At 45.8% G+C, this 13,321-nt stretch overlaps 1 protein-coding gene across 4 annotated transcripts in view; it reads left to right on the top strand.

The window, feature by feature from the left end:
• LOC117427370 (AMP deaminase 2) overlaps window positions 1-11,866 on the top strand; it is a 28,951-nt gene extending 17,085 nt beyond the window's left edge. For 3 of the 4 annotated variants that reach the window (XM_059005095.1, XM_059005093.1, XM_059005096.1), the window contains exons 4-18: window positions 741-809; window positions 2,272-2,383; window positions 2,737-2,923; window positions 3,171-3,312; window positions 3,410-3,499; window positions 3,647-3,776; window positions 4,106-4,300; window positions 4,397-4,528; window positions 5,172-5,335; window positions 5,459-5,585; window positions 5,776-5,939; window positions 6,318-6,438; window positions 6,941-7,114; window positions 7,568-7,678; window positions 7,865-11,866. In XM_059005095.1, coding sequence (XP_058861078.1) covers window positions 741-809; window positions 2,272-2,383; window positions 2,737-2,923; window positions 3,171-3,312; window positions 3,410-3,499; window positions 3,647-3,776; window positions 4,106-4,300; window positions 4,397-4,528; window positions 5,172-5,335; window positions 5,459-5,585; window positions 5,776-5,939; window positions 6,318-6,438; window positions 6,941-7,114; window positions 7,568-7,678; window positions 7,865-8,083 — 2,137 coding nt within the window. In that variant the 3' untranslated portion in view covers window positions 8,084-11,866. The remainder of the gene's footprint in view (window positions 1-740; window positions 810-2,271; window positions 2,384-2,736; window positions 2,924-3,170; window positions 3,313-3,409; window positions 3,500-3,646; window positions 3,777-4,105; window positions 4,301-4,396; window positions 4,529-5,171; window positions 5,336-5,458; window positions 5,586-5,775; window positions 5,940-6,317; window positions 6,439-6,940; window positions 7,115-7,567; window positions 7,679-7,864) is intronic. The other variant, XM_059005094.1, reaches the window with a different exon arrangement.
• Window positions 11,867-13,321: the final 1,455 nt, after the last annotated feature.

Raw genomic sequence — 13,321 nt, 5'->3', positions numbered from 1 at the left:
TTACAGAGACTAGGAGATGAACTATGCATCACAACTGCTGCTGCAGAGTCACTTCCAATAGGACCTCGTTTGTTTGACGTCTCATCCGAAGGCCGGAGCACAAGGAGGTGCAGTGACTTGCTCAGGGTCACTCACAGTGAGTCAGTGGCTGAGCTGGGTTTGAACTGGGAACCTCCTGGTAACAAGCCCCTTTAACCACTAGACCACCAAGCCTCCTAGTACAGCAGTATACAATCTCAGACAGCGTCTCAAGATCTTTATGTATGTATGTATGTCACACGTATAATTTAACAACCTGTAGATAAGTCCAGGTTTTGTTCATGGCACTGATGGCTCTAATTTTGTATTAGCAGCTATGGTAATTGCATCTTTTCCTTGCCTGTTGTCTATACCCACAACATGGACATCAGTGTCTTCTTAAACAGGGTGCTAGTGGGTTTCCCAGATAGAGCTTTTTCGCCTGTTCTCTTGATTCCGAAGCAAGGCTGTGGGGGGGGGGTGCCGCATCACGTGAGCTTCAAGCCACACCTGCTGGCTGTTAATCAGGGTGGTGGAACAAAAAAATAAAGAAGGATTGAAACGGTTATGCTTTGCTACCACTGTGTGAATTTCACTTGCTAAAATTAACAGTTTCTGTTTTTTTTTGCTTTGTTTTTCTCCCTGCCTGTTTCGCTGTGTGGTGCAACCCTTTCTCTCTCTCTATCCCTCCCCTTCCTCTCCTCCACCTCTCTCTGCCTCAGATTAGAGCCAGAGATTTTGCTCAGAGCCAAGCAAGACTTCATGAAAATCGACAGCGCCACTGACCTGGAGTGAGTTTCCTGCTGGTTTTATTTTCTGGACACTGCTGTGGTTTTTTGTTTATTTTTTTTTTTTATTGGTTCACTCATCCATTTAAATCCAGGCTGCTGCGGTTATCTTTCAAGATCTCCCTCTCCTCTCCCTACCTCCCTGTCAGTCCAGGAAACGGGATCTCCAATGTAACATGGGACACCACTATGTAACCAATCAGCCTTCATAAATATATAAAGATATCAGGATGTCTCGACCAGTCAGGTTCTGATTAGGGTCTGTGTCCTAGTTAGATTCTAGGGGTGTGCCGATACTCCAGTAATTGCCTTTTAAGAAGTTACTACATTCGTGTCGTGTAAGGGGTTGGTCAAATCTTCAAGCTGTCGGCACACCCAAAGTGTTTTATCAGTCGTCCAGTGCTTCCCTGCAACACCATTACATGAATTCGATTTACATACGATATTTCTCTAGTTTGAATGAGACGAGTGCACACACACGCACACAGTACACGTTTCTGTGAACCTACAGCAACTGTCCCTTCTCAGTATCCCCGACCGTTTCACAAGCAGGAAACGAGCAGGGAGGCAGGGCAAGAGGCACACCAACGGCAGCCCTTTGATCACACACACACACAAAAAAGTGTGTTTCTTTGCAAAGGCTTAATTAGATTGTTGTCAGTATTGTGAGCAGATGAACACTGCCCCTCCTAAGAAAGGGGCTCCTGTAATAGAACATCTGATGTGAAGGGGACCCGTTGCTCCTGTGCGCTGTGTGTGAAGCTCACACTTTGATCGCTCTTACAAAGGAGTGCAGACTCTCCACACTTGCTTATAAAGCTGGCTTTTATATATGTTTTTTGAAACCGCTTCATTGCAAAACGCATCTCACTGTTGACATTGAAAAGGCTTTGCTGCTGTACCAATTACCTTGTTGCACACTCCTGTGCAGCTGTTTATTATTGAGTTCCAATTTTCCAATCTGTGCTCTGCTTTCCAATGCAGATATGTCTTGGCAGCTCAGCATCTCATGCCCCTAGGGCTCACATGAACAGTTTATAAACTGTCACAGTATATACATACTTTATGTTACTAAAATTGGAGATAATAATAATAATAATAATAAAGTCACAAATAACCTGAAATAAAACACTATCTCTCCGAGATAGAAATGGTTAGCACTGTAAATGGTTTGTACTTTAAATGGTTAGTACTTTAAATAGCTGCTCTTATCTGACTTGAAACCAAGACGATGCATCATAGTTTAGTGCAGTAATTGTTTTCAATTAGGCAGTAGGAGGTTGCTATGGTGACAATAGAAGTCATGCAGCAAGTTTTAATTTCCTTTAAAATGGGGGGTTTAATGACGTAACTGATATATAGAAAGGGACACGCACACAAAGAGTAACGTGCACAGCACAAATCTGGAATATAATGCCAGGGCCTCTCCTTCAGTCTCCAGTAATGTCTGTTATTCTTTCTCCAGGTACTTAAATGAGCAAAGTGACACTTCCTTGGATCACTTCCCGAAGGAGAGGGACCTCACTCTGGAGCGCGAGTTCCAGCGCGTCACTATATCCGGGGAGGAGATGTGTGGGGTAAGAGGGGGGCCTTACCTGCGCCCGTAGAGGCGCGCATCTCCCTCATTCACTCCCACCCTCTGTGCGTCTCACAATGATAGCGTTTGAGGGCAGGGATACAACATGTAGATTGTTCCTTTGGTGGAAAGACTGTGAATTTAGTTTCTGGAGCAATGCGGCATTTCGTGATTTTAACCAGGGCATGCGAATAATAAAATCTACATTGATTGTGTTTTAAAAACAGTGTAACAGTGAACAGAACAGAGCACGAGCATTTTAAAAGGGCTTGCCTCCCAGTTACATTGGAACGAAGCCTTCCACACAGCACTGTCTCTGTGTGTTCTCACAGCCCCGCTGTCTGTCTTGTGCAGGTTCCCTTCACAGACCTGCTGGATGCAGCAAAGTGCATCGTGAAGGCCCTGTTCATCAGGGAGAAGTACATGGCTCGGTCCATGCAGAACTTCTGCAGGACCACGGCGCGCTACCTGCGGCAGCTGGGGGAGAAGCCGCTGGACCTGAGCGTGTACGACGAGATCCCCGAGACACCCGTCTCTGCAGGTACCGGAACTCGCGAGAGAAGCTGGGCACAGGGTGTGGTACAGCCCACTCAGGGTCGTTCAGCGAATTCATCCGTGAGACGGGCAAGGTGCTGCTGTGCAGGAGTTGGAGATTGGCGCTGGTCCGTTTCCACTCAAACACAAGTTTGCCCTCCTGTAGTAAAATGAAACCGGTTCAGTTGACAAACGTTTCAGTGTTTTCGAGACCCCAGACTGGGACTGACTGTTCATTCTGCCCCCCCCTCCAGATGCTCCGGTGCACCCCCCTGTGTCGAGGACGCACCCCTACGAAAACTGGGACCCCAGCACCATGCCCCTCGACATGGGCTTCGGCTGCAAGATGGTGGACGGGGTCATGCACGTCTACAGCAAGTCCAGCCAGATGGATAAGTGAGCAGCGGGCTGGGTTTTGTTTTGAATGCAGCCAGTTACTTGATTTTAAAGAAAAGCGAGTGAGCTCTCTCGCCATTGCTTTGTTTGTTCTCAGGAGCTCAGAGCTGGACCTGCCCTACACCGATCTTCAGGAGTACATCGCTGACATGAACGTGCTGATGGCTTTAATCATCAACGGACCCGTGTAAGTACAGCGGTGCACTAAGAGGCAACGAGCGACCGCTCGCGTGTTATAACTCCTGCAAAACCCTTCAGGGGGGTTGAAGAATTCAAACCACAAGAGCCACACTCACCACCTTCTTCGTTGTTGTTGTTGTTGTTGCTGCTGCAGGAAGTCGTTCTGTTACCGGCGGCTGCAGTACCTGAGCTCCAAGTTCCAGATGCACATCCTGCTGAACGAGATGAAGGAGCTGGCCGCGCAGAAGAAGGTGCCACACCGAGACTTCTACAACATCCGCAAGGTGAGCGGCAGGGGTCAGGACTGGGCTTACTAGAGCTTGTAAATCGCTTTGGATAAAAGCATCTGCTAAATGACTAAATAATAATAATAATAATAATAATAATAATAATAATAATAATAATAGTGTCCAAATGCACAACAGTGGCTTGCATTGGAATAAATTGAGGAATTTAGTAGCAGGTCACCCTGAATGTGATGATAAAGTGGGCTGCGTATCTAATGTCTATCTCCTAAACTAATGTCGCCCTTGTGTTGCGGTAGACCCGCCCCCCCTGTGCTTGTGGCGTTCTGTCTGTAGTGTAGCTCTCCGCTCTCTGTCTCCCCCTGCAGGTGGACACTCACATCCACGCCTCGTCCTGCATGAACCAGAAGCACCTGCTGCGTTTCATCAAGAGGGCCATGAAGAAGTACCCCGAGGACATCGTGCACGTGGAGCAGGGCAAGGGCCAGACCCTGTCCGAGGTGTTCGAGACCATGAACCTGACCGCCTTCGACCTGAGCGTGGACACCCTGGACATGCACGCGGTGAGAAGCGCTTCCAGCCGGAACGCGTGCGGCAGACGATTCATTTTTTTTATTTTTTTATATCCATGTATTTATTTATTTTTTTCGCCCCTGCAGGATCGCAACACTTTCCACCGCTTCGATAAATTCAACGCCAAGTACAACCCGATCGGAGAGTCAATTCTCAGGGAGATCTTCATCAAGACAGACAACCACATCGAAGGCAAATACTTCGGACACATCATCAAGGTAGACCCTTCTTCCGCATGAGATTAGGGGGTGATAATAAATCAGCATCTGCTTTTGTTTTTTTGTATTTTGACTTGTGTTTGGTTCACATTATGCTTCTCAATCCAGTTGTTTACTGTTGTATTAATGCCAGCATCTTTTATAGCCAGCTGCGATATAGCGTAACTGATCTTGACAGGATCCGAAATATTCAGAATACGTAATGTAGCTGCTACCATAAAACACAAGAACACAGCAGGGATGGAAATAAGACTCCCATTGCATAGCAGTGTGACCCAGTCCTGGTTTTACTGTGAGTTTAGTAAGCGACACCTGAGCTTGTTACCTGTACACTGGGGCTAATCAAGCTTGTATTAAAACCTGGAATGGGGGAAACTGCAGGGCTGTTCGCTTAGTCTTTTGACAATATCAAAACTATAAAGCCCTGTGCGATAAATAAAGTACAGTCTGCTGCCACCTAGAGGTTAACGCCAGTCCAGTCGAGGGGGGGGGGGGGTTCGCAACGCCATTTACTCCATGCATCATCAGCGCCGTTTGTTCCATTGAAGAAGTGTCATTAGCATCTTCCTTAGGAGTACAAAGCATTGTGAATTCTTCCCCACATACTTCCCTACGTTTCTTCTTCCCTGCGCTGTCTCCGCAGGAGGTGATGGAGGACCTGGAGGAAAGCAAATACCAGAATGTGGAGCTGCGCCTGTCCATCTACGGCCGCTCTCGGGACGAGTGGGACAGTCTGGCCAAGTGGGCGGTCAAGCACAAGGTGCACTCGAACAACGTGCGCTGGCTGGTGCAGGTGCCTCGCCTCTTGTGAGTGCATTTCACTGCAGATTTTTAAACCGTGTCTTGTATAGCAGTTAGGTCAAAGGATTGTTGAGACTAAATCATTTTTAAAGGAAGATTTGTGACTCCTCTTCTCTTCTCTCCCCACAGCGATGTCTACCGCACCAAGAAACAGCTGGCCAACTTCCAGGAGATGCTGGAGAACATCTTCCTCCCTCTGTTTGAGGCAACGATCAACCCCCGCAGCCACCCAGAGCTGCACCTCTTCCTGCAGCACGTGAGTCCACACAGCCACGAACCGTAGACCGAGAGTAAACCAGCCACGGGCAGGTCCACGATTACAAGCCTGAAGACATTATAGAACAGGATGAATAGCATTGTTAGTAGTGCTGATGTTACAGTCGCTGACCACGTGCGTCACTGACGTTTATTCCTGGATGACCGTCTTGTCTCTTCCCCCTGTCTAGGTGGACGGGTTTGACAGCGTGGACGACGAGTCCAAACCAGAACACCACATCTTCAACTTGGACAGCCCCCTGCCGGCCAACTGGACAGTGGAGGACAACCCCCCCTACTCCTACTACCTGTACTACATGTACGCCAACATGACGGTGCTCAACCACCTGCGCAGGTACAGACCCGCACAGCCTGGGCATGTGCGTTTGTTCTGGGGTGTTACCCTGCAGCGACCATGCTGGGTCACGGTGCTTTTTGTTGGGCAGTCTGTTGACGGTTTTGCTTACAAAGTATCTTGGTAAAAAACCTTCCTCTTTTCACCTGCGAATGGATTTGAATGAGCAAGACTTGTCCCAAGACGCGGTGGTTAACTTTTGCATGCTGCGAGTGTCGCTCATGATACTGACATCTCCAATGTGTTTTTTTAAATTGAAATCATGCGTCTATCTGACCTTGTTTAGTCTTGCTGTATTGCCCTGCCAATGTGAGTGCAGTGCGGTGCTCTGTGATGCTTCAACCCTTTATTTTTTTTTTTCCCCTGTTCTGCCTGCAGGAGGCGGGGTTTCCACATGTTTGTGCTCCGCCCTCACTGTGGGGAGGCGGGGCCTATCCACCACCTCATCTCCGGGTTCATGCTGTCGGAGAACATCTCCCACGGGTTGCTGCTGCGCAAGGTCAGTGCCGCTCCGAGGCAGGCTTGTATCCCGTTCCCATCTGCACCAGACCTCATTCCAGTATGAGGTGCCGTCTGCAGTCTGCAGTGTGATGTGCGGCGTGTTTGAATTACTTCAGCTACCTGCACTGTTGCACAGATCTTGCAATGAACTCGCAGCCTCCTATTCTGCTTGCAAGTTTTTCCTCCGTCAGTGTGAGATGGGAAATCCAGTTCGGGCATCCTGTGGTTCTAACCTGGACTCAGAGTCCCAGTTCAAATCCGTATGATCATGATCTGCTGCTGACGGAGATGAGCAAGTCCGATTTACAAAAGCGTTTTTAAGCCTGGCATTATCTTTTCTTTCTATTTTTTGTTCCAGTAGTATGTAGTTTGAAATGCAATTCAAATCAGGAAGTACAGAGAATCGACTATGTTAGGGTTCAGGAGCCCAGAGAGCCAGTGCTGTTTGTTTGATTTGAACCCGGATCCAGTTGCTATTGTCAGTCTCCTTTCTCTCCCAGGCTCCAGTGCTGCAGTACCTCTACTACCTGGCTCAGATCGGGATCGCCATGTCGCCGCTTAGCAACAACAGCCTGTTCCTGAGTTACCATAGAAACCCCCTCCCAGAATACCTCTCCCGAGGCCTCATGGTGTCGCTCTCCACTGACGACCCGCTCCAGTTCCACTTCACCAAGGTAAGTGATACAAGCCTCGACCCAGACACACCTACTGAAAGCAGGCTGCCGTCTCTCCTCCAGCTTTCAAACCGGGGAAGGTGGATTTCTGCCTGCATGTTAAATACCAGACTGCCTGTCTGCAGGTCAGTTCCAAGAAGTTCTTCAGTAAAAGACCAGGGGATGAAGTGTATTCTATAAAGCAGGGGTTTGAATCTCTAAAAGACAAACAGAATCCCCCAGGTTGGCTTGTTTAGAATTCATGTTGTCAGAACTTCAAAACGAGCAATCGGAGCCCTGAGTTAAAAATAGAGGTGCGCTGAAGAAGACACGAGCTGAAACATTTGCCTACTTGACTCGGCTGCTTCTAGTTTCACCTCACAAGTATTGTTATGAGAAGCTGCTGAATTATTAAACACTGTGTGCCTGCTCTCTCCCCCACCCCCTGCTGTTTAACCCCGCGTGTGCCTGCAGGAGCCGCTGATGGAGGAGTATAGCATCGCCGCTCAGGTGTGGAAGCTGAGCTCCTGTGACATGTGTGAGCTGGCCAGAAACAGCGTGCTAATGAGTGGCTTCTCACACAAGGTACTACACCCTCCCTCCTCCCCCTCTCCCTCCTCATACAAGCATGTTTCATAAAGGCATCCCTGACCCCATGGACCATGAAGACCAAGCCTTGCTCTTCTCCCTGGGGTCTCCTTCCTCCTGTGTGTTTAGTTGCCCTGTTAATGCCTGTGTGACCCCTCACCACATGACCCGCTCTGTTCACAGGTGAAGAGTTACTGGCTGGGCCCCAACTACTACAAGGAGGGTCCTGAAGGGAACGATATCCGGCGCACCAACGTGCCGGATATCCGACTGGGGTATCGCAACGAGACCATGTGCGAGGAGCTGAACCTGATCACACAGGCCGTGCGGACAGAGGAGCTGGAGAGCATCGAGGAGGAGGAGGACTCCCTGTCCATGGCACCGCTGCCCGGGCCACGATAAACACAGGAAACTCCCCTGCCTCCCAGGCAACGCAGCAGGGCGAGGGCCCTGTTACAGTCTAGCGTCCAGTCCTTTTCAGTTTTAGCTTGTATATGAAAGTAAAAATGTGTTGGCTCTGTACTCACAATAGCGCAGTCGGGCCCATTGCGTGCTTTTTATAGTGTAATTCCGAGACAGCTTTGAGTTGCAGGACGCAATCGAGCACTTTGTGAATAGAGCACACTTCATTTCCTTTAGGTTTGGGGGCAGGGGTCTGAAAAGTTAGTCTTTTTTTTTTTTTTTACAGTTTACAACAACTGTACCCGTACTACACGTGTAGTAAAAAAATATCAAGAAAAACACAAGGCTCAGGACTTGCACCCCCCTCCCCTCAGCCCTGGGTCACTGCCCTCTGTATCCACAAGACCTAGCCATGCTGCTAAACAGATAGGGCTGCTGTGCAGTCCTGTGAACTCTTTCAAGAGTGAAGGCTGCTGTTCATGGCGGCTTCAGATAGAAACCTGGAGTGCGAGATACGCAGCTGTTGCGGTTTGGTAGCTTGAAAGAGCAGTATTTTATTTTTTGTTTTTGTTTTTGGGGTACTAATAGGTATGTTTTAAAATAGGGGATACAGTTGCTAGAAACAGAATCTGTTAAGTTTTAAGCAGCTTTTTTTTATTTTTTCAACAGTAAAGGTGCAATGGTTTTTAAAAGTCTCTTTATTGTGTGCTATTAAGCCAGTATTTTAAGTGAAGTGAACAAGTGTGCTACCCTTTCATGTCCAGTACGACACAGCGGCTGGAACTGTCTTCACTGTATTAACTAAAGACACAAGAGTATACAAAACCAGCTCTTGAAGAAACGGAGAGACACTGCCACACTAAAAAAAATATATATATATATATATATATATATATATATATATAATTTAGAATCTGTGCAATTAAACAATAATTTACTTTAAAATGCATTGAATTTCTGTAGGCTTCAATAGGATTTCACAGCTTTCTGTCAGTCGATAGTTACTGGTTTACAGAATCCACAGAATTCTGTAGATAATTAAACCACAATTCTAGAGTCTGAAAAGTACACGCACACACACACAAAGAGGCACTCTCTCGCACACACACACACACACATACACACACGAGACACTCACGCACACACACAGGCTCTCATGCGCGCGCACACACGCAGGCACTCACGCTCACACACACGAGAATGTCAAATTACCTTAAATAGTTCTGTAATTATATCTCAGATATTTTTTGTAGACCCGCACAGGATTCCGATTTTTAGAAGAATGAATGACAACCACAAGACTTGAGATTCTAGTGTTTGGAGCCGTGGCTGGTTCTCCAGTAATGGGCAGGACCTCGCTTAGTTTTCACTTGCATCGTCTCTTGAAAGACTTTATAAAAACCATTGCAGCTTTGACAGTTGCACAGGGGCGTTTCCAGTAAGATGACAGATGTGTGACTGGTCGCTGTCGTCGGCTAGTAACACTGGCTGAGCTGAGGAAAGCTCCTGTCTTACTGGGGGGAGAGAAGTCCGGGCATTTCTGATGTCGAATCTGGTAAATATGAGAGAGCGAGTCAAGTGTAAAATATCACTGCTAGTGGACACGCAGCCCTTCTCATAGCATTCCTGGATGTCTGGACTGTCACAGAATCTACAGCACACCTGTGTCTGTCCACTAAATAATCACACAATGTGCCGTCTGTCGAGGTGCACTATATACAGGGAGCAGAAAAGCTGAAGTCTCTGTGACTCCCCAGGGAGCACATTGTTACACTTACTGTTAACACTACTTCTGTATGAGGAAAGACCTGGACTATATTGTCTGCGGAGGACCGGATTTGTACAGCCTAGGCATAGAGGTGTATATTCTTTACTATTTTTTTTATAAAGTTTTAAGCTGAGAACGGCCGAAGGCTGGAAGGCAGCCTTTTCTTATTTTTTTCTTGCTTATTAATCCTTCAGTCTAGCATTGAGATGACGTTCACAGTAAGTGATGCAGAACTTCGTAGTCCTACATGATTAAAGCAGCTTCTATCATAACATAGACAGGCTACATGTCCTGTAGGCTGAACAGAATACAGGACTGTAGATTCTGTTTAGGGCTTTTTTCGGACTGTACACTCATAGCAAGTCCAGCACAAAAAAAAAAAAAAGATCATAATCCCAGTTTTTAATTTGCAGCTTTCTCTTTTATTAGGATGCAGAGACAGCTTAACAACGACTAATTAACAATTAAAGGGAGGTAGAGATTTGGAAAATAAAAAACAAAAAGTTCAAGCCCTATATGTTGTAAAATTACATTTAAGAGCTGCTGTGCATGTTGTGTCCACCAGGTGGTGCCAAAGTTCCCTTGTGTTTTAGCCCCACCTAGTGTCCTGAAACATGCACTGCAGGTGTTCTTGTATTTATATAATATAAAAAGCCTCTGGTAAGGCAGCCAACAGAGTTTATTAAGGAGGAGGTTTACCGGTATATTGAGCCACTCTTTAGTGTACAATATAGAAGTGTATTTTTTAAAAGGAGTGGTGATTTTATTATATAGAAGGATTGTAAGGAATCTGTTCTGTCTCCTGTGTCCTGTAAACAGCAGGATGCTGTGCACAGTCCCTGGCTGATTTGTTTTTATATTAAAGCAGTAGCTCCCGCACTGCTGTCTAGTTTACTTGCTTTGTTACGATGTTGTGTTTTTTTACAAGCTCGTTGTTTTTCTGCAGGACGTTCGTTTTGTTATATGTAGTCATATTGACGCTGGTTCACTAGCTGCTTGTGTTTTAAAGGCTGCAGCGGGACATTGTGAATTTGCTGTTTCCAATGACTGTTCTGTGGATGAAATAAATAAATATACAATGTCCTGGGGTCCACACCCAAGGACCAAAAAAAAAAAAAAGTATTTTAGTTTAAATAAATAGGATTCTCTAATGAGAATACTAATGTTAAAAATACTACATTTGAAATGCGTGGTTGGACTTTTAACAAGCGCATGATGTGGAATTGGATCATATCATAAATAATATACCGGTACACGCCCCTCTCTCCCAGCAGGGGTCACTGCAGCGCAACAATGCTGTGCTGTGAATAGTCAAAGTCCAAATGAAAGAAAACACCTGAAAAGGGGAAGAAGAAAGCATACACTAGGTACTGCATTTCAGCTGATCCGAGAAAAAGAAACTGTAGCAACAGAAGAAATTATTTTTGATGCATCTGGTTTGAGAACAAGCCAGACATATCCTGCTTTACAAACTGCAGAACAGCCATTGAGAGACGCAGTGTAAGCAAGTCACGAGGGACTCGAGGACTCGCTACTTTGTGAATTTGTATTTGATTTAGTTTATTTATATATATAATATAATTACAGGAAGTAGATTGTTTTGGTCGTTTCGTTTTGTTTGTTTGTGAGACTTTTTAAAAATGATTTTAATAAAATGACTCTCTGCTAGATTGCTGCTTGTGGTTTGCTATCTCTGCCCCTGGCATGGGTCAGCTCCCTTAGACTGCCTCCCCCTGGGTAAGCTGCGTGGTCAGTATCTGCCGAACCATTCCACTGACTGACCACCAAGCACCTGCCCTGGGTTAAAGTAACCCCGTGCAGGGTCACACAGGGAAAGGGGAATGAATCCAGGGTTGTATTTTAGGCACAGTTACGTTGCACCTTGCTTTGAAGTATGCAGTGTTATGTCAGCCACTCCTGCATGGTATCACTCACACCGGGCATACAGTTCTGCTATTAAAAAAAAAAACCACACACACGTTCAAATGGATGTACCACTTAGAGGATCGAGCAGAGCTGTATCACTGTGAGCATGGAGTTGTTTGTAATACTCTCTGTTTTTTATCATTTCTGATGTCATGTTTTGTTTTTTCTGCTGCCTGCCTTCCTATATATAGGTATCCTCAGCATGAGGAGTTTTGCATTATCTCTGTAGCATTAAAAAAATATATGTTCAAAGAAAAAAAAAGTGTGTTTGTTTTCATTTTGGTTTAAATGTGTGGTTTTTTTTTTGGTTTTTTTTTTTTAAAGAATGATTTAAAATAAGGTTTGATATTCCTGGAACAGTTCTAAACTGTTGTTTTAAAGAAGCCAATAATTTTCTAAAACTGTATTTAATTCATAAAAGCAAAGCTGCATGAACAGATTCTTCAGATTGCACTCTCCACAGAAATCAGGTGAGGGGCATTGCTGTTAACTGGGCTAATTTCCCATTCTAAGTGTAGAAACCGCTGTCACGCTACATGAAGAACACCACACATACCTTGAATGGAAAGCTCATAGACTTAAGCATCATCGGCCTGACCCGCGTCTTCATATTTATAAGCACCTGCCTGAAGCAGCTGCTCTACCCCTGCTCTGCATTGCCAGCAATGCAAAATGAAACTTGATCTACAGCAGGTGCTCACTAGGTGGCTCTGTCACTGATGTATAAAAAGGCATGGTGATTGATCTAGCCAGTGTTAATGTTAGCTATGGTTGCTGAAGAGCAGATTCTGGACTCTGGACTTTATTGCAAAGTATATAACAGAAACTAGAATTTAAGTGAATCGAAAGAGGAAACACTTAGTGATTGCACAGCAATAAAAACTGAAGTCGTTTTCCCTGCGCCTATTTCAATGTAGTTCAAGATTATGAGGAACTCCTTTTGTGTGTCCATTTGAACCTAATCGTTCTAACAAAAACGAGCATAACAAAAAAGAGAGTCGAGTCTAGACACTCGCCAGCCATGTCTATAAAATAACGAGCACAGTGCCGCGCCCTGTTTCCGCTCTGCATGCAGGGAGTGTCTGTCCTCGCGCTTTCACTGCAGCCCTGCATTCCAGTCTGCAGGCAGACAACGACGCGGTGTGTGCAGAACGAGGCTGCACGCCATGCCTCGCCCCTCTGCACGGCTCGACAGGACTTGCCTGACTTCGTGCAATGAGTAGGGTGTTTTTTTTTTCATGTTTGTTTGCTTGCTGGTTCAGTTTTCTGATGTTGTTTCCTATAAAAGCTATGGTTTCCCACGGGCCGGTCTCTATGTCACTGCTTCATCTCTCCCTGTGACTGAACTAAATAGGCGTTTTTTTTAATAAAAAATGTTTTATTAACTCGCCGATTCAGAAACAGTCACAGATGCATTTTAATTGCGATAAACGACGCCCTTACAAAGTTGCTAATCCGTTTTAAAATAAAAAAAACTATGTACACGTCATCAATCCATCAAGATCCGAACATGTAAACGGATGCAAAAGTCTCCCTCTGTCTAT

This window comes from Acipenser ruthenus, chromosome 30 (assembly GCF_902713425.1).
Source record: "Acipenser ruthenus chromosome 30, fAciRut3.2 maternal haplotype, whole genome shotgun sequence".
In the NCBI taxonomy this organism is placed as follows: domain Eukaryota; kingdom Metazoa; phylum Chordata; class Actinopteri; order Acipenseriformes; family Acipenseridae; genus Acipenser; species Acipenser ruthenus.
The sequence above is the reverse complement of the archived record's forward strand: the minus strand, read 5'-3'. Positions and strand labels throughout refer to the sequence as shown.